Genomic DNA, 25,318 nt, shown 5'->3' with positions numbered 1-25,318 from the left:
TCTTTCTTTCTTTCTTTCTTTCTTTCTTTCTTTCTTTCTTTCTTTCTCTCTTTCCTTCCTTCCTTCTCTTTCTTTCTCTTTCCTTCCTTCCTTCCTTCCTTCCTTCCTTCCTTCCTTCCTTCCTTCCTTCCTTCCTTTCTTTTCTTTTTTTTTTTCCTGAATTTCTTTTTTAATAAATCTGGTTTTATATAACTTTTTATTGAAAGCTTTTTCAAATTACTTTTGGACAGAGGCAGGAAATACTTCTCTGTTTTTTTTTCCCTTGTATATTGCTACACTCCCTAGGAGCTAGTCCATGATGGCAGTCACTTTAGGGACTTGAAATTCACCAGGAATGGGGGCTTGGGGAGTGGTGGTGGTACCTTTGCGAGACTTTAACTTTATGGCCTGTTTTTTGGTATTGACTCTCGTGTTTTTCCTGGTACTCCTTCTGGAAAGTTGTTTTTCCTGTGTAGGTTTCCTAGAATTCCTAGATTATATCATACTGAAGTACTTTGTTGACTATGCCATAAGTTGTGGGAAAGTAGAGTTGGCCTCACTTCCCCCTTTTTCCTAATGTGGATGGGAAACTGACTGGCAGAAAGAAAATCTTCCCCCCTTCCTCTTGGGCTTCTCCTTTTTCTTGTCATAATCTCTTTTAAGAACTTCCTATTACCATTCCATTCAATTTCTTTCTTCTTTAATTTTTCGCTTCTTCCTGTTACTTACTCTGCAGCCTATAAGTGGTAGTTGTATCTGTGGCAGTGGTTAGTAACATGGGTTATGGAGCCAAGTTGCTTGGATTTGAATTCTGGCTCTCCAACTTTACCAGTTATGTGATCTTTCTCAAATTCCTTAACCTCTTAATGCCTCAAGTTCTTCCTCTATAAAATGGGAGTCATCATAGTATTTACTTCATGAGGTTGTTATGAAGATGAAATGAGTTTATACATATTGAGTACTTTGACACATATCTGGCACGTAGTTTTTTAACGTATGTTATTGATAATGATGATGATGATGATTGCTTGTTCAACTTTGTGGGTAGTACTTGCAAGTAAGTGCTCGTGGCCAAACTGGTAGATTCTTTCTGGCAAATGATTATATTGACTGGATTAATCTGTCTTGGAGCCAGAGTAAATAACATAAAGTAACTTATAAAGGACGACTCTAGGACCTTGAAAAGTCCCAGGTGTCTGGGCTGGACTTGTATCGGTAAGTTCTTTTGCGTGTGTGTTTCCCAATCTTGGCTTAAGTTTCCTAACCTACTTTTAAGATCCCTTCTTCATAATAATGGTCTTTTCTATGTTCTTTTCAGCCATGTTGTCAAATGGTGAGAATAAAACATGTCTACAGTCTTCCTGTCAAGATAATAATGAATAGTGCCTTATGTTTGTATCTTATTCTGCTGTATGATACTCTGCTTAAAATGAGTTCCATTCTAAGAGGTCTACAAGGTCTTCAAACTACATTTCTACACCCTCCTCCCTGATTATGTAAACAGAACTATAGCATGGAACTTTCTTGCTCCAAACCAAGTCATTAACAGTGAAAAAATATAAAAACTCTTGTCTGCATATTTTGGGGGCAGCTCCCAATTATGGGGTAACAATTCTGAACATGCATCATTTGGGACCGGGAGAAAATAAAGAAAGGGGAAGCAAGGAGTGGTGTGAGGAAGGATATTCTCACCTTTTTGTGTTAGGAAAGACTTAAAGAAAAACCTCAGACCTTTAAGGTTTTTTATAGCTACTTGTTGATCTTTCCACTAAAACCAAATTCAGAAATAAGAGTTTCCTTGGTGTTCTTTTATATGGTCGCCTCTCATATTGCACTTTACCCTATACTTAAAATCTTGCAGGACATTTTAGCCACGTGATGGATTTGCTCTTTGGGAAGAAGGTTAGACTCAGGCTTGCCAAGCAAATAAACCAAAAAATAAGATTTTAGATATCTCCCAGTTGGAAGCTCAAAGGATTGTGACTTATTGTTTTCTGGAGTAGATTGAAACTCATTAACATCTTTAGCAATGATAGTAGAATCCATTCATTTCTTTCTTTGGTCAGTGTTAACAGTTTGGACCTGTTCTCTCTGTGTGGATCTCGAAAGGGGGAAAACCATTTGGAAACAGATTTCCAAGTATTTTCAGTATTTTGTGGAGTTAGGGAGCTCTGTGCAATCTTTCCTATAAGTATACATCTCAGGTTAACTATGCACAGAAGAGATCAAGGTGTGCAGGGGTTGAGAGGGGTCCCCTGCTGATTGAGAGAGATTCTTTATCAGTGTGGATGGAGACAAGAAAGCTGTTCGTTCTTCATTCCAAAAGTCGAACTGCTGACCTCTGGCCATCACAATACCCTCCCTGATGATATCAAGCTGGCCTTGTTGTTTGTTGGGTGGGGAACGGGCCATGTCAGTAAACTTTTAGTCATGTCAGTGGTTACTGTTTTAATCCTTTTCCTTTCAATTATCTGGCACTGGTTCTCAAAAAGCAGGATGAGGAAAATGAGAGAGCCACCCAACACACTTATTCCAGATTCTTTATAATTATCACCTTAAATGAAGTAGCCGCCGTTCAAGCCCAGATTAATTTTCCTCCTGACAAGTAGCTTATCTGTTGCAAAGAGCTGGGTTTTCTATGGGTCTTTCTCCTGCTTGCTGCTGCTCTTAAAAGGCTAGATAACACATTGACTCTAGGAGCTATCTGGCTCACAAGGGCAAAGGAATTGCTTGCTGGCCTCACCTGGTCTTTTGCATCTCTTGAAAACAGAATTAGTAAACATCACTTGAAGGGAGAGTTGTGTGACCCATTTGAAGGTACATTTGTAAGGCATATCTTCTCAGCGAGGAAAGACAGCAATAACTCTAGGCACCGGCTCACTTTTGGACTATTAAAAAACAAAATAAAATCCAGAAAAAAATTTAAATGTTAACTAGCTATTTAAAAACACCTTCCATTTTAACATATGATCGACTATACGTAACTCTGGCAATTGAGATATTTCAGGACACTTAACAGACTAACTTTGAACCTCTGGAGATGAGAAGAGTTAGGCTTATTCCTTTACTATACCAAAAAAAAAAAAAAAAAAAGAAAAAAGAAAAAAGATCATTGGAGAGTCCGTTTTTAAAAAGTGCAAGTTGTTAAAATGGCACAAGTTTAGTACAGTTTCAGCACAGAATTTCGTACACGGCTTCTGCTTGAAAAGACTTGGGACTATCCAAAGAATTATCTTCAATATATTTATATCTCTATAAAATCTCAAACGGGGTTCTTAAGTGCAAAATTGAGACTCAAAGTTAACTAAGACATACCTTTTCCTTTGTTAAAAAGAAATCAGAAGATGACCTGCTAATCAATACAAAAATAATCTTTCATGAAAAAGATGGTCAGACCAAGGAAGATATCACATTTGTGAAAAGGAGGGTATTCAAAGGCCATAAAAGGCAGAACTTCAAAATATTTTAAAAAGCCAAATGACTAAAATGTTCACCTGTGATAAATAATAGCAATATTGAACATTTCTTGAGCACAGTGAGTAATGTCCCACCACCCCTGTACTAAGTGTTGGGGATTCTAAAATGAGTAAGACAGGATCCTTGATCTCAGGGAGTTTCGTTATGTCATGGGGGAAAGAGATCAACAATCCACAGAATAAAGCCTCCAGTAAGAAGTCACGAGAGACAGGTGGTCCAAGTTTGGTAAGTAGAGAGGAGGGACAGATAGCATGTTATTCCTGTAAGGGACTTCCTGATTTTCCACTGTGACCTAGAAAACCAGGTCCAGTGAGTAGCAGTGAGGTGGTCACATGTACATAACATGGCAACAATAATTTGTGCTTTGAGGGCACATTATGCTTTTCAACATGCTTCACCAGACAGGGTCTTTTCAGGCCCCTCTACCCTGTGCAGTAGATTATCCAAATGTGCAGAAAGGGAAGTAGAAACATAGGACATGAAGCTTGAGTCACAGTAAATAGCTGCTGAGTGGTACCTCTGGGCCACCAGGGCTCCTGAACTCTAGGCCTGCTTTCTTTCTCCACCCCCCAGTGGAAGAAATGGCCTTTCTTTCTTCCAAGCTTGTGTGGTGGTACTTTAGTTTCCTGGGATGTTATTTGTATTATGTAAAATAATGTTCCATTTTGAGCTAAAGTTAAATTCTTTCTCATTCTTCATCTTTTAGCTCAAAAGTCACTTCTTTAGGGGAGACTTTTCTGCTATGCGGTCTCACAGTCCTCTGTACTTTCCACATTAGCACTTATCCCAGTTTGTAATTTACCATTTGTGTCTTACTTGACTAATATTTGTCTCCTCTGTCCAGCCGTACTCTCCATGAAGCCAGGGAGCATATTTTTTTGTGTGTCTATCAATATGTGCTCAGCATTTAGTGACTTGCATATAGTAATCACTCAATAAATGTTTGCTGAAGGAAATTTAAGGTTTGTTTGCTGTTTCCATTTTTTTTTTTTAAACAATAGAATACGCAACATGTGAGCAGCTTACTTGTGACAATGGAGCCTGCTATAACACCAGTCAGAAGTGTGATTGGAAAGTTGATTGCAGGGACTCCTCAGATGAAATCAACTGCAGTAAGTATTGCGCACAAGATGTGCAGTGGTGTGCTGAAGCTGGTTTATACTGGCTTGAGAGAGCCAATTATGTGCGTCTCTTCCCAAGTTCAGTTTCAGTGAATTCATGTTGGTAGTTTGAAGTCAACCGTTGGTAGGAGAATTTACACACTGGAAATCAGCAAACATTACAAACCAGGGCCTTTTTGTTCCTGGATAACTGATTCTTAAACATTTACCAGCATACCACTGCTTAATAAGAATCCCTTCTTAAACTGGAGATGATCTTCCTTTGAGATTAAATGGCTACAATGGAGTTAACTTCTCTCTTTTCTTTCCCTTCCTAACTTTCTGTTGCAGCTGAGATATGCTTGCACAATGAGTTCTCATGTGGCAGTGGAGAGTGTATCCCTCACGTTTATGTCTGTGACCATGACAGTGATTGCCAAGACGGCAGTGATGAACATGCTTGCAGTACGGTGATTTCTTTATGCTGGGTCATGTTGTTGGGAGTGTTTTGTTTTGTTTCAGTTTGGTTTTGTTTTATCCCTGCCTCCCCCACCAATGTACTACTTTTTTCAAGGAAAAGAGTCACTACATTTGATGGCAGATGGAATCAGAAGGTCACTAGGGGCCATGACACGAGCTTTGTGGTGTTGCTGGACCTGGGCTCCTTTATCTTTCAAGGATCTGCGTAGATGTAAAGGGCTAGTGATGGACAGTTTGCCTTCTTTCCTTAGGCTCCGGGGGTACAGGATATATTGTATCACTGCATTCTCAAATGACCCGTACCTCTGAGAACCTTGGTAGTCGAGTAAGAGAAGTGTTTTTAAGGGAAAGGAATTTCCCTAGGAGTGGCTCTAACTCTCCTCTTTACTTTGAAATTTCTACTGCGTTAAAGTTGGAGGGTCAGGAAAGTTTCTTTTTCTTCTTCTTCTTTTTTTTTTTTTTTTTTGGAGATGGAGTTTTGCTTTGTTGCCTAGGCAGGAGTACAGTGGCGTGATCTCGACTTACTGTAACCTCCACCTCCTGGGTTCAAGCAATTCTCCTGCTTCAGCCTCCTAAGTAGCTGGGATCACAGGCATGCGCCACCATGTCCGGCTAATTTTGTGTTTTTAGTAGAGATGGGGTTTCACCATGTTGGCCAGGCTGGTCGCGAACTCCTGACCTCAAGTGATCCGCCCGCCTCAGCCTCCCAAAGTGCTGGGATTATGGACGTGAGCCACCGCGCCCAGACTGAAAGTTTCAGTGTGGTATAGGTAGCTTTCTTGCCTCCACTTCTTCACTCTGACCTTGCTTTTATGTCCATGCTGTTGTCTGCTTGTTGCCACCTCCACTTATTTTTTCGGAATGAGTAAAGTTAGAAGACTCCGTGAAAGAGTTTTACTATTTCCAGTAAGTTGACAGCTTTTTGTGGTGATTTATTTACTAGAATGTATGATTTCCCTCCATACCTCTTTTGATTGGTTGGTACCCATGCCTTAGGGTGTTGTTAAATATTTTCGATATCACCCTAATTTTCAATGAGTCATGCCTGACTTCCTTTCTGGAACCTGGGCTTATTTCAGTGACAGAGAATCATAGAGAATGTGACATCATGGAATGCTTGACTCAGAATCATTTGGTCATAGATTAGCAATTATGGAGCTTATAGTAAAATATGAGAACGTTGGATGTTGTCATGTCTGCAGCATCTTTGTCTGCATTTTCTGTTCTGTGCCAACACATTGCAAACCATCTTGTTTTTAATTTTTAATTATTTTTCTTTTTTGAGACAGGGTCTCACTCTGTCACCCAGGCTGGAGTGCAGTTGTACGATCTCAGCTCACTGCAACTCCGCATCCCCAGGCCAGGCTCATGCCATCCTCCCACCTTAGCCTCCCGAGTAGCTGGGACTACAGACATGTACCAGTATGCCTGGCTATTTATTTATTTTTTTGTGTTTTTGGTAGAGATGAGGTCTCACCATGTTTCCCAGGCTGATCTAAGTTTTAATCCTGAAAAACAGAAACCGGCATCTGAGTTCATTTCCCAGACCCAAAGCTGCTGTTACCTTCTTTCTCTCTCTCTCTTTTTTTTTCCTGCTTTTTAAAATTTTTGTCAAGATATTTAAGAAATAGTTCTGCTTAGGCACTGAGGTGAGAGCACTTTGAGTTTTTCCAGGTGATTTCTGTCTTTAGAGTGCAGCTGTTGCTTTGTTCCAGACTATCCGACCTGCGGTGGTTACCAGTTCACTTGCCCCAGTGGCCGATGCATTTATCAGAACTGGGTTTGTGATGGAGAAGATGACTGTAAAGATAATGGAGATGAAGATGGATGTGGTAAGGAGGGGAAGAGATTCCTACTGAAAAGCATTTTCTTCAAGTGTTTTCCAGTGCTTGCTTTTTCTCTTTTCCTTTTTAAAAATGTTGTGTGACAAGCAAGCCTCAGGACTGGCTGGAGTTGAAGGAGTTGTTTAGGAACTTAGTGGGTGGGGAAGAAGGAGGTGACTTCACTAACTTTTCCTAAGAAGATTCAGAACTCAAATACAGATTAAATTATAATCCTCTCCTTTCTATCTTTAAGGCAAAATAGGTAGGACAGTCTCTCCCTCTTCTATATCTCAGTCTGACTTTCTCCCTTTAAGACTGTCTGTTTTAAATAGATTTACCTATATAAAATTAATAGGCTGGGGAAGGAGAGAAAATAGGGAAAATGTCATTTGTCTTAGACCTTACAATCTTTAAAAATGACTTTGAACCTTGGTAACAGTTCAGCTTATTTTTTTTGTTTTGGTTTTGTAAATTCTGATTCCCAAATGAGTCACTGACGTTCAGTGGTGAAAGAGAGGCCACCTTAGGAACATGTCGGGTGGAGCTGGGGATTGGTAAGTGTAGGAGAAGCTACTATCCAGAGAAGTACTTAAAGATACTGTGAGAAGGAAATTGCCAGTGATATTCACCCTTTTATGTTGCTGATTATCATCAGCAGCACCTCCAACAATTTAGCCCTTACTAATACCCACACCCTACAGCAAGTTACCTGCACCATTCCAATCCCAGGTATGATAAGGGAAATGCTTGTTCTGGGAGCATAAAACATAGTTTTATGTTTTTATGTTCCAGAAAGTGGTTTTTCTACATTTGGGTTATGGTTTTTCTTATACTATTGACATTTCACTAAATAAACAAAGCAAATCAAAAAGCCCAACCACAAACTCAAGTAATTCTGGACCTAACTTGATGGCCCTACTTCGATAATTCAGGATTTAAATAACTGCATCTTTTCCTAGGGAATTATGAATCTAGTTTGTTGATAATTGAGACCCGTATCTGCTTCTTACTCTTATAACCCGGCTGGGGGCTGCCTCTTCCAGGGAAAGTGGAGTAATTCCATTATGCCTGTCCTTAGAATCTCAGTAAAAGACTAGTGGTAGAGTTAGAAATCACTAACTTATTGTAAAATATAGATCATTTATAGATTTCTCTTGTCCAACTTGCTCTACATCCCCTTTTAACCACCGATTGAAAAAGAACTTGCTGTACCTCCCCTGTGGCCTGTAACTCTCTCTCTTTTTCCCCCCACAGAAAGCAGTTCTCATGGTGTTTATAAATGTTCCCCAAGAGAATGGTCTTGCCCAGAGTCGGGACGATGCATCTCCATTTATAAAGTTTGTGATGGGATTTTAGATTGCCCAGGAAGAGAAGATGAAAACAGTACCACTACTGGAAAATACTGTAGTGAGTATAGGCATTTACCTGGGTAACTTTCAGATAAAGATATTTCTGTTTTCTAGAACAGATGTTCAAATACAGTGTATCTGTTGGTGTTTGCATAACAAAGCACCCCAAGACTTAGTGGCTTAAACTGACAAATGTGTCGTCTTATTTCTTACAGTTCTGTGGGTTGGCTAAGTAGTTTCTCTGGCCTATATCAGCTCACTCAAACGTCAGGATGTTGCAGTAAAAGCTTGGGCTAGCCTAGCTTTGTTGACCCAGAGACGGAAAGAGCAAACCCTCGGGCTCAAGTACTTTCAAGGTTCTACTTATGCCAAGTTTGCTCAAGTCTTATTGTTCAAAGCAAGACACTTGGCCAAACCCAGAGTGGATGGAAGAAATAGACTCCATCTATTGATGGGAGGAGCTTAACAAGTTTTGGAGCAACTCCCCGTCCCTAATCCCTAACACACACACAGGGAGGATTGTTTCAATGGCAATTTTGATGACCTTAAAGATGTGTTGGAGATTTTATTACCTGGCTTATACTTATGGAAAAAGGCCTTGTCTGACTGTACTAAAAAAAAAAAAAAAAAACCTTCTGGTTCCTGGGTTACGTACTTTGAGTTACTCTCCAATGGCACAACTGAGTTGGCCACGAACAGTGTTGTTTGATTATGTCTTGTGTGTCCACATTCATTTATGAGGAAACTGACTGGAACTAGGGATTTTTTTCTCCTTTTTTGTGACTGTAGAATATTCATCCCACCAACAACCCATCAACTCTGTGGACAGCTGACTGTCCTGTAAGGGAATACCATTTAAAACCTTGATTTCATCCATAATATACTCTAACTAAATCTGTGGTTGCCTAGAAGTGCCCATGTAACTGCAACCCCAAGGTTATTTTTTGTTTCCTGACAAAAATTGTACATAATATTTAAACAGGCAGATACCTCTATGGTTTTTTTTCTCTATTTCATTTGGGAGCCCATTTAAAAAGGCTCAAAAATTAATATAAGATGTGTAGTCACAGTATGAAAGTTGGAAAATAAAAATTAACCAAAAGAAAAAAATATAATCACCTGAAATCCCATCTCTTGAAGCCAGCCGCAGTTAATGCTTTTAGGCTTATTCTTGCTCCAGTCACTTGGGAGTTCTTAGCCCTTTTTACTGTGTAGACACAAAGATAGACCCATGCATGACCTGTTTTTTTTTTTTTTTTTTTCATAAATAAGACTTATAATGACTTACACTTGCACATAGTTGTAACTTTAAAAAGGAGCTTTTATTCTTTTTTCTTTTGTTTCCACTCGAGACAGGCTCTTGTTCTGTCACCCAGGTTAGAGTACAGTGGTGCAGTCATAGCTTACTGCAGCCTCAAACTTCTGGGCTCAAGTGATCCTCTTGCATTGGCCTCCAAAAGTGCTGAGATTACAGGTGTGAGCCACTGTGCCCAGCTAATGTTTTTATTTTTAACTTTTTGTGAAGATGAGGTCTAGCTATGTTACCCAGGCTGGTCTTGATCTCCTGGCTTCAAGCAATCATCCTGTCTCAGATGAGCTTTTATTGCCAAGTTTTGCAGTAAGCTTTGAAGGGTGATAGATTTTTCTGTACATCTACTACATGCTTACTTAGCTGCTACTGATGGAAAAAGAAGCTATTAGGTTAATCAGTCTTGTCATTTAACAAAGTTCTTTTCTTCGTTTAGGTACGACTCTGTGCTCTGCCTTGAACTGCCAGTACCAGTGCCATGCGACGCCTTATGGAGGAGCGTGTTTTTGTCCCCCAGGTTATATCATCAACCACAATGACAGCCGTACCTGTGTTGGTAAGTGATGGGGGGGGGGGGGGGGGGGCTACTTGTCTTTCATTAGAGTACACCGACAGGTCCCCTGATCTATGACATCAAGGAGGTTGCACTTGTGGAGAGTCATCATGGTCAGTCATAACAAAGCAACCCGGACCTCACAGAAAACCTGGCAAATAGGGAATTTTAACTCTGAGAAGGTTTGGTGTAGTGTACAAGACAGAAGAGTGGTTCTGTCATGAGCAAGATGACTAGCTACCTGGAACCTATCCACTACCTGTTGGGGGTGGTAGTCCTTTTCTGTTTTCTTTTCAAGTATTTGGCATCAGGATTGGTGCAGCCATTCTGGTTACTGAATACTGAACTACCTCCATGAGGTTGGTAGATAGCTGCTGCTTGAGCCCAGCAAGTACCCCTACCTTGCTCCCCTGGCCTCTTCTCCAGGATGCACAAATGTCACAGCAGAGGATCACCAGGTCATTGCTCAGGTGACTACACTGGTGGGTCAGTGCCTATGCTGGGCTGGCTACTCATTCCACTGATTGTGACATCCACTTGGAACCATCATTCAAGATGAGCAGATTCTTTATCATGATGCTTCCAGATGGTGGCTGGCATTAAACTAGATACCGGTACACCAACTATTTCCTCATATCTCTCCTCTCTGACTTCAGAAATGATTTCTCCCATTGGGAGATTTTTGATTTTGATGCCATCTTTGTATCTCACTGTGATTAGGATGGGGCCTTACCATGGGAGAATTAGACATGGCCAACTATCATCAGTTTCCATTTTCTTAGTGAGTTTTTGGTGCTCTGATCTTTTTTTCCTTCGATCTAATTTTTGATACATGAACAACAAACATACTAGCAGGAAGTGATCACAGAGGTTTAAAGAAAACTGTTTTTACTGCTGTTGGGAAAAGGCATATGGAAGGCAATTGAAACTATTCATTTAAATTTGGTAGTCTTCTATGGGTCTCCAAAGTGATTCAGAATTTTCCCAGGATATTTGTATTCTTTTGGTGTTCCTTAGAAATATGAGATATTCTTTAGGGCTTTTGAGATAAAAACAAACATGAAATGTGTGAGAAATGCTCCTAGAAAAGTATTTCTTCTGAAATTATTATTTTAATATTATTAAAATATTAAAATGTTAATATTTTAGAACTCTGTGGTAAAATTTGGTAAAAAAATATTGAATTTAGATAAACCTAATGAAGCTATTCAAAGTCTTTAGTCTCAGCTCATGGCTTCCAACATAATTATACTTTGTCAAACATGGTTAATCTTAATAACTACTCATAGCCAGGAAAACCTTTCTTTTTTTCTTTATTTTATTATTATTATTGTTATTGTTATTTTCAGCAGAAATGCTAGCAAACAGAAAAATGTATTGATACCAGAAATAAACTCTGGTTTGCAAATTAAACTTGAAATTCTTGAGAAAGTCTGCTCCTCAGCGTTACTGAAAACTATAATCGTTGGGCTCACTTACTTATCATATGCCAAGAAAAACGGGATTTTCATATCCACGAAAGCAATCCATTTGAGCTTTTCCTTGTGTTCATAGTAGGTAATTGTAGGTTTTTAATGTCAGGACCGAGTCCCAAAGTTGCCCATCTAATTGCTCCTCTAAAGTAACTGTATTCAACAAGGTACTTTAAGATCAAGTGACTTAAGTGAACTCTGGAATAATTTAAGAAGGCCCCTGCATTTCTAATCATTTTAAAACATTTTATACGTAAAAGTTATTATCTGCAACTGGCCTTAAATAAGATTGCAGGCCACTTTTTGTGTTTTATTGTTATCATTACCATTATATTAGGGATGCATTCTAGTAATGTACAGATACTTTTCACACAAATGCCCTTGGTTAGGTGGTGACCTGACTCTGGGAGTCCTGCCTGGATTTCGGGTAGCCCTGGGCAGAGGGGCAGCCTCACTTCTGCTCAGAGTGGGGCTCGCCTGTGGGTGTGAATCCGCTCCTGTGTCTTTGGCAAATGTCAGGCTCCTTTGCCCCCCTTCACTTCCACCCAGCTGCCAATCCCATTCCCAGCCTTTTAGTTCTCTAGGCATTTTCCTTTTCTCTTAGTAGAAAAGAAGTTCCAATAGAAATACCAGAAGCCACATTCTCAGTATTACATCAGCTTTTCTCTCTTTTTCCTTTATCAACTCCCAAAGAGGAGTTGGGGCTGAGCTGTCTTACAGTTGAAACTTGATAGGCCATGAAGTCCTTTCAGGAAAAGTGATTTGTTCTTTCAGAATCCCTGATTCAGTCTTGTGATGCCCCACAAGCTGTTCTCAGTGTTTTGTTCCACCCTAGAGTCCAGATAACACATTTTCCATATTTTCCAACATATAAGTCTGTGGTGAGCCTTGGGTTGTATTTCCAAATGTCTAGGGTTTCCTAAATGTCAGAAATTCAGGCCACTTCAATTTTCAATAGCCCCTTACAAAGTGAAAGGCTGTCATAACAAAGCTGTTGTTTTATAAAATTTTGCATTTAACCTACTAGTGAATGTAAGGCAGAATATTGCAGTATTATGCATGCACAAGATAATTTCAGGATTAGAGAACGTACCGCACATTAATAACACGTTGGAAGTAGTGTGTTCTAATACTGGGGCACTAATTCTAAGTTCCACAACAGACATCTTCTTTCATTCCCGCCAGCGCATTTCTGGGACTTTAGTACAGACAACCTCATTTGGAGATAATCTCAAAAGTCTACATTTGAGGGCCTTTGTGAAGATGAGGCCCCCTGCCACCTGCAGAGACCTTTTCTGTGACCTTTGCTGTCCTTCAAGAATGTGTCATTTGCCTCTGAGTTTTGAGGCTGGGTTAACATTTATTTCACATTTGTTTCAAAGAAGACTATTTTTCTCTCTTTATAGAGAACTCTTTAAATACATGACATTAGGAAACCAGTTACACTTGTTTCAGCTGAGCTCAATTTTTAGGGGAATTGTTGCTTTGGTTTGCTCTCTCAAGCATTTCATTTCAACAAATACTCTCTGTATGGCTATAACCCTCTGCATGGCTGACGCATTACAGAGGCTTCAGGTGTTGGAAACCTATGTACCATTTATTATCTTAGACATGGCTCCCCAGTGAATACCTCGGTGGTAATCAAGAATAACATTGAATAATCTTGACACGAAATCTTGTGTCTTTCTACCATTCATCTGCCCCTGGTAGTCTTGACCTGGCAGTGGAAGCTCTGAGGCATGCTGAAGCAGTTTACTGGGCTCATTGTTTCTGATTGACAGGACATGCTGTTTGTTGACAGAATGACATCGTGGTGCAGAGTGAGGGCAGGGAGGTCATTCAGCATGGTGGGGTTTCACACAGCCAGATGGATCAGAGGGTGGCCAAGGGGGTCTCGGTTAAAAAGGGGTTTTTGAATTATTTTCACAGCAGTATTTGTTGGTGGGAGGAGACAAAGAATAAAAAGGAAAGAAAATAGATAAAGGTATTGGAGTGAGAGGGGGATTGTAAAGAAGTGTTTCAGTGTTTTGTGTGGTTTCCACTATCTTTTCTACTCTCATGAAAACCCTCAATTCTACTTTTATTTTTCTTGTCTTCACTCTGGCTGCTGATGGATGTTAATTAACTTTCATATTTCTCTATAGTGATCCAAGGATACAATCTTATTGTCACAAAAGTGACAGCAATTTTACACACTCATTCAAATCCTGTTTTTTGAGATAAGGTCTCACTGTTGCCCAGGCTGGCGTGCAGTGGCTTGATCACGCTGCTCACTGCAACCTCCCACCTCAGCCTCCTGAGTAGCTGGGGCTACAGGCACGCGCCTCCATGCCTGCCTATTTTTTTTTTTTTAATACTTAGTAGAGATAAATCCTTGCTATATTGCCCAGGCTAGTCTCAAACCCTTGGACTCAATCAATCCTCCCACCTTGCCCTCCCAAAGTGCTGGGATTATAGACATGAGCCACCGTGCCTGGCCCACTCATTCAAATCTTTAAACCACTTGTAGTGCAGGTGATAGGAAGGGCATTTGTGCTAGAGAATTCCTAGTTATGACTTCTCCACCTTTGGTTTCCTTCTGTTTGACATCAGAACTTCTTCTCAGAGTGACTCCAAATCCTTAGATGTAGTCTCATGGATCTTGCATTCAAAATGAAGTTATGACATTCTGGGGGTTTGAGGGAGAATGTCCTGTACTTCTTTTCCTGCTGAGGCAAAGCCTTAGGTGAAGCTTTCTCAGGGCTGAGTTGAGGGGACAGAAGAGAATCATCAGTGAGGGCATTTCACACCCTCACGTGGCCTTTCAACCTGCTAGTGTCCAGATCGGATTGGGTTTTTTTCCTTTGATTAGTCACAGTCTTTGGAAAGATAGGTATGCTGGCTCATGTTGTTATGTTTAATCTGCAGGGAAATGGGATTATTAGAAGAACCTTCTTGGGGTTGGGTACGGTGGCTCATGCCTGCAATCCCATCACTTTGGGAGGCCAAGGCGGGCTGATCATTTGAGATCAGGAGTTTGAGACCAGCCTGGCCAACATGAGGAAATGCTATCTCTACTAAAAATACAAAAATATTAGCCGGGTGTGGTGGTACGCACCTGTAGTCCCAGCTACTCGGGAGGCTGAGGTGGAAGGATTGCTTGAACCTAGGAGGCGGAGGTTGCAGTGAGCCGAGATTGTGCCACTGCACTCCAGCCTGGGCAACAGAAAAGAAAAGGGAAGAACCTTGGGCTTTTGGTGGTTTATGGAATGGTGGGCCACCCAGCAGGAATGGTTGAACCCAATTCACAGTTCTGACAGTTGCTGCAAATGTAATCAGATCATAGAGCTCTGGAGAATTCTAGACTTGGGAGTGCAGTGGTTTCAGAAATTATAATCTACTTGAGAACTTCCTGAAACCAGAGGGTGTGGGAACTCTACTGTTATAGTTTGCATAGGCCATCCTCCCAGGAAAGAAAGCAGGGTAAAGGATGATGGAGAGTGGACGTGGACTTGGAAAGTTAGATGTACCCAGGATAAGACAATTTCTGCACCCCCGAAGACTTACAGTCTTTAAGAAAGACTCTTTTAATATTTTGTTATGTTCTCCCCTCCATATTCTATTGTTTATGTCAATTATATTGGAAGTATTTTTACACAGTAGAACTGGTAATGAACAGAGCTCTGTCATATAAGGGACTTTCAATGAACACTTATTAAATGAGTGAATAATAAATTAACCAATAAGTAGAGGAGAAGAAATTTTTGATGTCTTGAAAATAAGTTCAATTTAATTTTGGTTATAATTTTTTGACATCAGAGGAAAGAGAACTGGGTAAATAGACCTTTCCAAATACTTTATTGCAGTCATAAATTTGTGTCTTCTTGAGGGACTGTCTATAGGCAGGTCTTACTTTATTGAGAAGTGGTGCTGTCCAATAGAACTTTCTGCAGTGATGTAAATGTGTATCTTCACTCTCTAACATGGTAACCACTAGTCATATGTGGCTACTGAGCACTTGAAATGTGGCAAGTGACTAGGAAAGCAAATTATTAATTTTATTTTATTTTAATTAATCTAAAGATACATTTAGATAGCCACAGGGGGTTGGTGGCTACCATATTGGAAAGCATAGTATTAAAGAGAAACATTTACACCAAAGTTTATATATTTGTAAACTAACATTAATAAATGAAATGCAATACCGTAGGGCTATGAATGCAGGAAGTGTTGTGCATTTTCTGTAAAGTTATCCTTCATGTAGGTTTAAAAAATGATGTAAATATTCTTTTTCCTTACATGAAGATGGCTGTTATAAATTCTGAGAACCTGTGCCTAACTCCAGAGGGTGTTTATTTAGACACGGGCAACACCACATTCTTGGCCATCTTATCTAGGATTTTTGTCAGAGAGTGCTCAATAAATGCTGATAACCTTGACTACAAATGTGTATTTTCCATATGGCAGAGTTTGATGATTGCCAGATATGGGGAATTTGTGACCAGAAGTGTGAAAGCCGACCTGGCCATCACCTGTGCCACTGTGAAGAAGGGTATATCTTGGAGCGTGGACAGCATTGCAAAGCTAATGATTCCTGTGAGTAAATTATGGACACCTGAATCTGTGAACAGGCAACAGATTCTAATAGCTTCTTTCCTTCCTTCTGATGACAGCAGAATTATCAGCATTTATGCTGTTAGCAGGGCTTTATCATTACAAATCAGGGATGGCTCCTGCTGCCTAGAAAAATTGGTCAACATTAATTTCATTCTTTGATTATTAAGGACCAATTTGTCGATTAATGGTGACCATTATTAATATTTTTAAATTGGTTGCCTGTTTACTTTGACCTAGGCTATGATGTCACCAACCTTTAATTGTGGAATAAATGCTCTGCCTACATTTGATTGGCTTGGACATTTAACTTTTAATTAATTACCTACCACTAAAGTAGGTGACAACTATCTACAGAAATAATTTTTGCAGTGTTCTTGCAAAATTTAGGGGTATTTCCAAATAGACATGCTAAATTTGGCTTAAAATTTTTTTGAATGCCCTAATTCTGGGTACTTTGTTGGAATCAATGTAAGAGTATGGAAAGTAGAGAGTAGTAAATAGTAGTAGAGAAAAGTCATGGAGAAAATCTGCAAAACAGATGAGGGCTCCAAAGCATTTTGTCACTGTCGATTTCTCCGGACGAAGGTGTCAATGTAAACTCCTATTTTCCAATAGTTATTTCACAGTTGATTTTGAAGTGTCTTTGATGTCTTCTGAAACTTAACTGCTCCCACGACTGAAGAATGGCCCATTTTCTACTTATTTTTGCATAGAAATACCTGATTTGCTGTGTAGTAATTTTTAGGTTCAGTGGATTTTTAACAATTCAATTTGTTTATTTTTTGCATAGGTAACATATTTATATGTTCACACATTTTAAATTATAAGAAGATATGTAGTGAGATGCCTTCCTCCATACCTATTCCCCTCTGCATGGTTTTCACTTCCTCTTTCCCATGAGTAATTGCTGTTTCTTCATTTCAGTTCTAGAGGTTTTTTAATGAATAAATAAGATTGTACAAATATAGATATTTAAATGTATTTGTATATCTATATATGGTAGTAAACTATATGCACAGTTCTGCATCTTGTGAATGTACTTAAGATATTTTCCAGAGCTTTCCATATCAGCACATGAAGTTATTTCTTAATTATTTTATTTATTCATTTATTTATTTAGTTTTATTTATTTATTTTTGAGAATGAGTCTTGCTCTGTTGTCCAGGCTGGAGTGCAGTGGCGCCATCTTGGCTGGGTTCAGGCAATTCTCTGCCTCAGCCTCCCGAGTAGCTGGGACTACAGGCATCTGCCACCACGCCCAGCTAATTTTTGTATTTTTAGTAGAGATGGGGTTTCACCATGTTAGCCAGAATGGTCTTGATCTCCTCATCTCGTAATCTACCCGCCTCGGCCTCCCAAAGTGCTGGGCCTCCCAAAGTGCTGGGACTACAGGCGTGAACCACTGCATCCAGCCTTACTTATTTATTTTTGAGATGGAGTCTCGCTCTTGTTGCCCAGGCTGGAGTGCAATGGCAAGATCTTGGCTCACTGCAATCTCCGCCTCTTGGGTTCAAGTGGTTCTCCTGCCTCAGCCTCCTGAGTAGCTGAGATTACAGGCCTCCGCCACCATGCCTGGCTAATTTTTGTATTTTTAGTAGAAATGGGGTTTCCCCATGTTGGCCAGACTGATTTCGAACTCCTGACTTCATGTGATCCGCCTGCCTCAGCCCCTCAAAGTGCTGGGATTACAAATGTGAGCCACTGTGCCCGGCCTTAATTATTATTATTTTTTTATACTGGCATAATATTCCTTTTTTTTTTTTGACGTTCATAATTTGTTTAACTAGTCCTCTACCGATGAACTTTTATATCATTCCTTATCTTTTGCTATTGCCAATAAGACTGCAGTTAATACCTTGTTCATAGATCATTTTGCATACCTGTGAGTATATAGACAGATTTGGAACCACCATTACCATCTTTTTCAGGGTGATTTCTTGGTAATCTTTAAAATGTCTTCTGTGTTTAACAAAATCTAGAGTTGCACATGGGGCTAAGGAGCCCATATCATCAAAGAGTCTTGAAAATATCTGAGAAATACTCTCCTCAGTGTCATTGAAAGTGCATTGGACTAGCATCCAGGATGCTTGAATTCTTACCAAATTCTTCCTAACTTACTGAGATTTTGGATACTTCATTAAACCTCTTTGTGCCTCAATTTGCCCTTCTGTAAAATGGATAGAATGATAGCTATCTGTCTGCCTCAGAGGTTTATGTTAAAATCAGGTAAGACAACGTAGAAGATAGCATTTGAAAAAGCAGAAAGCATATCAGTTGTAAGCTACTTCACCATCCTTGCTCACCTGAAGGAGTGGTGATGCCTTCCTTCTTCACATTTAGTTGGCGAGGCCTCCATTATCTTCTCCAATGGTCGGGATTTGTTAATTGGTGATATTCATGGAAGGAGCTTCCGGATCCTAGTGGAGTCTCAGAATCGTGGAGTGGCCGTGGGTGTGGCTTTCCACTATCACCTGCAAAGAGTTTTTTGGACAGACACTGTGCAAAATAAGGTAAATAGAAATTGCAGGAGCTGAATGGAACCCTGAGCACAAAGTGTTGATAGCTTTTCACTTTTAGAGGGAGTAGAGGGGAAAGTTCCTTTGTTTTCTAACAAAAAAGGCCCTTGAGATATTTTATGTTAATCAGCACCTTTTCCATGCTATACTATTACATGTGACCTCTTAAACAAAGCAGTCTATTATATGGATTAGCCTTGAGCAACTTTTAATTTTATTCGAAGTGGAGTCCAAGAGCCTAATTAAAAGAAATAGTAGACATTCTTTCAAAACTGGATAGATATTTGGTGGTAATTTTTGAAATTTGATCATTTAAAATGTAAAAAGCACACTGCTTTTCTGGATGATAAAAATCAGATTTTTACCTGCATCTTCTAAATGGAACTGTAATTCGGGATCAAGTAACAAATATTGACAGTATTTTGTTTAATGGCCAAAATTTTGTTCCACTGTCTTATTTGGAAAGTGTGATGGGTTTAATTTCTTCTTGGAGTAATGCAATGGAGATTTTCGAAACATAAATTTCAGAAATAAACATAAGTTTCAGAAATAAACAGAATTTTATTTATTTCTTCTTCTTACATTTTATTATACCATTAATACAATTCTCAATTATTTAAATAACTTGCATGAAATTTCTAAAAGTTGAGAATTTAGATTTTTAGCAATTCTGGTTTGATTATAGCTAAAAAATCGAAACAAACCATGTAGTTAGTGATGCTGAAGAAATATAATAATTTTGGTTTTCCTTTCAGGTTTTTTCAGTTGACATTCATGGTTTAAATATCCAAGAGGTTCTCAATGTTTCTGTTGAAACCCCAGAGAACCTGGCTGTGGACTGGGTTAATAATAAAATCTATCTGGTGGAAACCAAGGTCAACCGCATAGATATGGTAAATTTGGATGGAAGCTACCGGGTTACCCTTATAACTGAAAACTTGGGCCATCCTAGAGGAATTGCCGTGGACCCAACTGTTGGGTAAGTGATGTGAAAACATTGATTCCTGTATTTTCAGAATTTTCTCTCTCCCTCTATACATTGAACATCCATTGGATTAATCGAAGGCTCATTCTGATTTCTTTTAGGCTCTGTACTCTAGAACCCATGTCTATTTTGTGCCCTTATTTTTATAAGCTTTAAGAGAGTTTATTAAATATAATCCTATGTGAGGACATGTCACCCAAACACACCTACTGGTGTACTAAAAATACTAGTTGTTTTGGGACTATGAATTTTATTCTTAGTGTTTGCCACATTTTCCTAGTTAAGAGATTGGATTCTGTGTTCTAACTCAATCTAATATTATTATTACAACTAAACATTACTTATATTTCATTATTTTTAAGACGATTAACATGAATTCGCTGTAAAGATTTTTAAAGATGGGAAAGGAGGTTGGAACTATTCCTTTCATAACTTTCTTGATACAGGCTGGGATTGAGATATCAATGCTAATATCTCATTACAAGTTGTTCAGTCTGAATCAACCCAGAATCACTGATAATGCTTTTCTTCAGGTTTAAATTCAAATTTCCCAATCTTCACATTTGAGATGTGTTATAGGAGACGTAGCTTTCTCCTAGAATTTCACAATTGGGTCTTAGGACCCTCGGATAAGCTTTAGGCTATTTTAGTCTTGGTGAATGATGATTATTCAGTTCTGCTTCATTATATCAGCTATCCTTCTTGAAAATGATGGAAAGGTTCTCTGTCTATGCTTCAGAATGGAAAATTGAGGAGTAAAATGGCTTGATAGCTTATTTTAAAAGGTATTTGTAAGTTTTCCTGGGTGTAAAAAAGAGAAGCAAAGGACAGATAAAGGAAACAGAGGAGGAAGTTCAGAAGATGAATATGTTTTTTTTTTTTTTTTTTTTTTTTTTTTTTTGTGAGACAGGTTCTTGCTCTGTTGCCCAGGCTGGAGTACAGCTGCACAATCATGGCATGCTGCAGCCTTGAACTTCTGGGCTCCAGCAATCCTCCCACCTCAGCTTCCTGAGTAGCTGAAACTATGGGCAAGTGCCATCATGCCCAGCTAATCTTTTAATTTTTGTAGAGACGAGGTCTTGCCATGTTGCCCAGGCTGGTCGCGAAATATGGGCCTCAAGCGATCCTTGTGCCTTGGCCTCCCAAAGTGCTGGCACCACAGGCATGAACCACTGTGCCTGGCTGGCTGAATATGAACTTTTAGACTGCCATATTAGTGCATCATAGTAGTTGCTATTTGGAACTGTTGACGCTCCTGATTGACCCCCGCAGTCTCTCTCTCTCTCTCTTTTTAAAATACTTAATTTCCCTGTTGCTTTATACTGTGGTTCTCTAATCAGCTGGATAAAATTTCCATTGATCCAAACACACTATTAAAAAAAAATTCCCAGGTAAACTTGTAAAATACCAGATTCTTTCATCTTCTGTTTTTCTTTTGTAGTTATTTATTTTTCTCAGATTGGGAGAGCCTTTCTGGGGAACCTAAGTTGGAAAGGGCATTCATGGATGGCAGCAACCGTAAAGACTTGGTGAAAACAAAGCTGGGATGGCCTGCTGGGGTAACTCTGGATATGATATCGAAGCGTGTTTACTGGGTTGACTCTCGGTTTGATTACATTGAAACTGTAACTTACGATGGAATTCAAAGGTAAGAAGTATTTTGTATGGCTTTATGGTTTTATAAGTTGTGGGGAAAGTGCTTGAAATGGCTGGAGAGAAACATCAAAGGACCAGAATGAAAATATTGCTTTGTTGGTTGACATGATAGCTTTAATGACCTTTGTACCGATATTTGCATGAAGTGACTTGCTCCGTTTTGTTAACTCTTCTTGTGTCCCATAACACAAGAGGTAAACCCTCATTAACTATAACCTCCAGCCTTTGTTCTTTGATTTCTCCTCTCCAACTACTCGCCTAGTCCCAGATGATGCACATTATTTTCATTTACTCCAGAGTTCATTTGTGCTTTGTTTCTCAAGATCACTTTCCCTTTTAATTTTCTAACCTTCCCCTAATAAATGCATGTTTTATTAGGTATTTGATGTTGCCTACTGGGAATTAATTGGATTTTACTCTGCTTTTATATATTTCAAATTTCAAGGAGAAATTCTTTGTATTGTACTTTTACCTGGTGTACAAAGATACTTAAACGGCAATATTTGAATGCAGAATATGGCTTTCTTTTTTTTTTTTTTGAGATGGAATCTCACTCTGTCACCCAGGCTGGAGTGCAGTGATGCGATCTCAGTTCACTGCAACCTCCGCCTCCCAAGTTCAAGTGATTCTCCTGCCTCAGCCTCCCCAGTAGCTAGGATTACAAGCATACACCACCATGCCTGGCTAATTTTTGTATTTTTAGTAGAGATAACATTTCACCATGTTTCCCAAGCTGGTCCCAAACTCCTAACCTCAAGTGATTTGCGCGCCTCGGCCTCCCAAAGTGTTGGGATTACAGATGTGAGCCACTACACCTGGCTGAATATGGCACATTTTTTTTTTCATCTTTGTACTCTGATTAGAGCTAACTATAACTTAATGTAAAAAAACTATTTTAGATCCTCTCCTCTTGGTATTTTCAAAAATTGGGTAAAACATGTTCTTCAAATTTTGACCCAAAATATTATTCTTGGGTGGATTCAGCAAATAGACTGGTTAATTTAATTTTTCCCAATGACTTGATTTTATGTTTTCTCAACGAAAGCAATATTATAGTTTTGTTTCCTCTTATGTTTCCATTTTGTAAGGATAATATCACAGTTTGCCGCTGCATTATATATCCTTAGAACAATCTCTGCTTCGTTAAATGAAGTGATTGGGTATTAATGTGGTGACTTTCTATCACTGAAACTGGCTTCCATAAGGAGAATATGAATACATTTTATGAAAAAATTAGCTAACCCAATAAGTCACATAAAATAATTGTGAAATTGCCTAAATTTTTTCTCTTCGGGATGTTTTAGCATCACATTATATAATCTAACTTTTGCTAAAGTAAAAAAAAGTAAAGCATAAAAGATAAAAATCAATGGAGTTTCGAAAGGATTTGAATGGTTTGCTGGCTGTGAAGAAACATCAAAGAAATATTAAAGCTCACAAGTACAGCTGAAATCATAAAGTCATTGCCTCTCGCTTTGCCAGCAGGTGGCATTCAGGGTTCTGGAATTTGCTAACTGAAAAAGAAACTATTCTCTAATCTTAATGTACCGTGTCATTATGGAATGTTTCAAAGTGTGCACTAACCTGCCACCTTAGGTTTCTTTGTTTACTCCCCGTTAGTGTGTTTCCCAGCTTTAATATCTTTAAGTCTTTTCTTAGAGCTCTATTGTCCTTTTTAGTTATCAGGGGATGCTAATATTTTTCTGTGAGGTCTTTGTATTACGCCAAAATAAAGAAAAATAAGAGTTTTCCCGTATCAACCATCCTCTGCCTCACTCTGTTCATGTGTCTAACTGAATCATGGTTTGTGGAGACGTAGTCATGGGGGGTGTTGTTGATTTCCTCTCTTTGCTTAGTGCCTAATTTTACTTCTATTTTCTTCCCAGTTAAGTGGCTTTGGGCCTCCATTACAAGTATGATCAGTTGATAGTTCCATCAAGCAGATGCATAACAGTGGTAGTGGCATTGCTTCTTGCTCTCCTTACAGTGATGTCAGGAGCAGATCTGGGCGCTTGCTGAGGCTTTAATCCGACCACTCACTGTCCTGCTCCCTAATTGCTAGGAAATGGTCAATGGTGCAGTGGAAAATAATTGGCGAAGGCATCTTTTCCCAGACTTCCAAAGTCTTGGAATACTCTTTCACCTATGGTATTCAACATGCTATTTCACATCTTAGCCTTTTAGATGTGGGGCAACCTAAAAGGAATGAAGATCAAAAGGGAAAACAGTAAATTTCAAAAAAGTCTAGGACAAGCTAAAGGATTGACTGGGACTGAAATGTAAGTCTCAAGCGTCTTTTCCAAGAGACAACGTGAAAATCCTTCAATCATATGTAGATGGAAATATGTATACATCTAAAATGTATCTTTTCTATCTATTCCATATTTGTGACAATAAATTATTTAGCTTTTCAGGCATTTAATTGAACTAACTACAGCTTTAATTATAATAAAGCAAAACTAACACATTGTATGATATATATGTGTCTTTTATAACAGGAAGACTGTAGTTCATGGAGGCTCCCTCATTCCTCATCCCTTTGGAATAAGTTTATTTGAAGGTCAGGTGTTCTTTACTGATTGGACAAAGATGGCTGTTCTGAAGGCAAACAAGTTCGCAGAGCCCAACCCACAAGTGTACTACCAGGCTTCCCTGAGGCCCTATGGAGTGACTGTTTACCATTCCCTCAGACAGCCCTATGGTAAGCCTCAGAACAGTGGTAACCAGACTTGGCACTGGACTTGGTGGAAAGATTTTCTCAAAGCTTTGAAAGTTAACAATGAGGGGTCTCAATGTGATTTGGGTGGCATTCTCAAGTATATGAAGGGTTGGTTACCCGGAGTGTTAAACTCTATGAAACTGGTTCTGCAGATTAGGAGCATTCTGGAGAAATTGATGTATTTCAGAGTTAAATGCCAAATCTAGAGGGAATTTAGAGATTTATTTAACAGATGTTTATTGGCACCTGCAAAGATGCTTGGGGCTATAGCAGCTCACAAACCAAACCAAAATACCTATCCTCATTCTACTGGGAAAAACATCTGTTTCAAACTTCTAATATTACAGTTAAGGAAACAGGTCACGCAGAAGAAAATGACATGTCTAAGTGTCCATTTTAGGCAGTGTCAGAGCCATTTTTTTCTTCTTCTCTGTTGCATATGTATGGCACCTGTTCTTTGGTTCTGATTAATCTGTCATAGGCCAGCTGGGTTTGGCGTCTCTCTGGCTGGTCACTTATTTTAAAAAAAGAAATATTTTGATTCAGACACTGCTTAGTCTTCTGTTATTTTACCACGTATTTTTTCTTTTTGTTTTTTTCTGAGATGGGGTTTTCACTATCTGGAACTCTTGGCTTCAAGCGATCCTCTTGCATCGTCTTCCCAAAGTGTTGGGATTACAGGCGTGAGCCACTCTACCTGGCCTATCATAAGCTTTGTTTATGTTTCCAGGTTATAGCTTGAGCTTTGATATGTCTATCTGGACTGTACATGGCTCTTTTCTGTATTTGCTTATGGATCAAAGAAAAAGAAACATAAACTACACTATGTTGGTAGAAAGTTTAATATTGGTGAACAATAATTTAGAGGAAAACAGATTTGCTTTAAAACTCTCACGTTAAGTGATGGATCTATTTGGGATGAAGAAAGACTACAAAGTAATGCAGTTAACTTAACAGAAGCCCAACCACAAACTGACACATTTAGATGAATATCCTTCAGTGTCACCATCCTGGGAAAATATATATTTGTCTAAAAATAGATATTTTATCTGAAAACGTTTTTGGAAATATCTATTTGGAATAGTTTTTACACTCAACTCACAACTAACCTCACACCTGCCCTCACATTAGATCCACTAGATCAATGATCAATGTGATTACTCAAATTACTATTTTCATTATTTGGCTCAGAATGACATCTGCCTATTGTTTCCCCAAATCAATCCACCTGAGAAGATAAAGAGAATATTTTAAAGAATAAGTCAAAGGCTAAGAAGATAATTTTAAAAGCAGATATAAAATTT

General features: G+C 39.0%; 1 protein-coding gene across 1 annotated transcript in view; it reads left to right on the top strand.

Annotated features, from left to right (window-relative positions):
• Positions 1 to 25,318, top strand: part of LRP2 (LDL receptor related protein 2) — a 219,547-nt gene that overhangs the window by 57,904 nt on the left and 136,325 nt on the right. Inside the window, exons 5-14 of the mRNA XM_023189698.3 lie at positions 4,458 to 4,568; positions 4,908 to 5,021; positions 6,752 to 6,868; positions 8,114 to 8,266; positions 9,954 to 10,073; positions 15,989 to 16,117; positions 18,479 to 18,648; positions 19,410 to 19,633; positions 21,081 to 21,287; positions 23,794 to 23,996. Coding sequence (XP_023045466.2) covers positions 4,458 to 4,568; positions 4,908 to 5,021; positions 6,752 to 6,868; positions 8,114 to 8,266; positions 9,954 to 10,073; positions 15,989 to 16,117; positions 18,479 to 18,648; positions 19,410 to 19,633; positions 21,081 to 21,287; positions 23,794 to 23,996 — 1,548 coding nt within the window. The remainder of the gene's footprint in view (positions 1 to 4,457; positions 4,569 to 4,907; positions 5,022 to 6,751; positions 6,869 to 8,113; positions 8,267 to 9,953; positions 10,074 to 15,988; positions 16,118 to 18,478; positions 18,649 to 19,409; positions 19,634 to 21,080; positions 21,288 to 23,793; positions 23,997 to 25,318) is intronic.

The sequence above is a fragment of the Piliocolobus tephrosceles genome, chromosome 11, assembly GCF_002776525.5.
Source record: "Piliocolobus tephrosceles isolate RC106 chromosome 11, ASM277652v3, whole genome shotgun sequence".
NCBI lineage: Eukaryota > Metazoa > Chordata > Mammalia > Primates > Cercopithecidae > Piliocolobus > Piliocolobus tephrosceles.
Note: the sequence above shows the minus strand (reverse complement) of the source record. Positions and strands in the feature narration are given on the sequence as shown.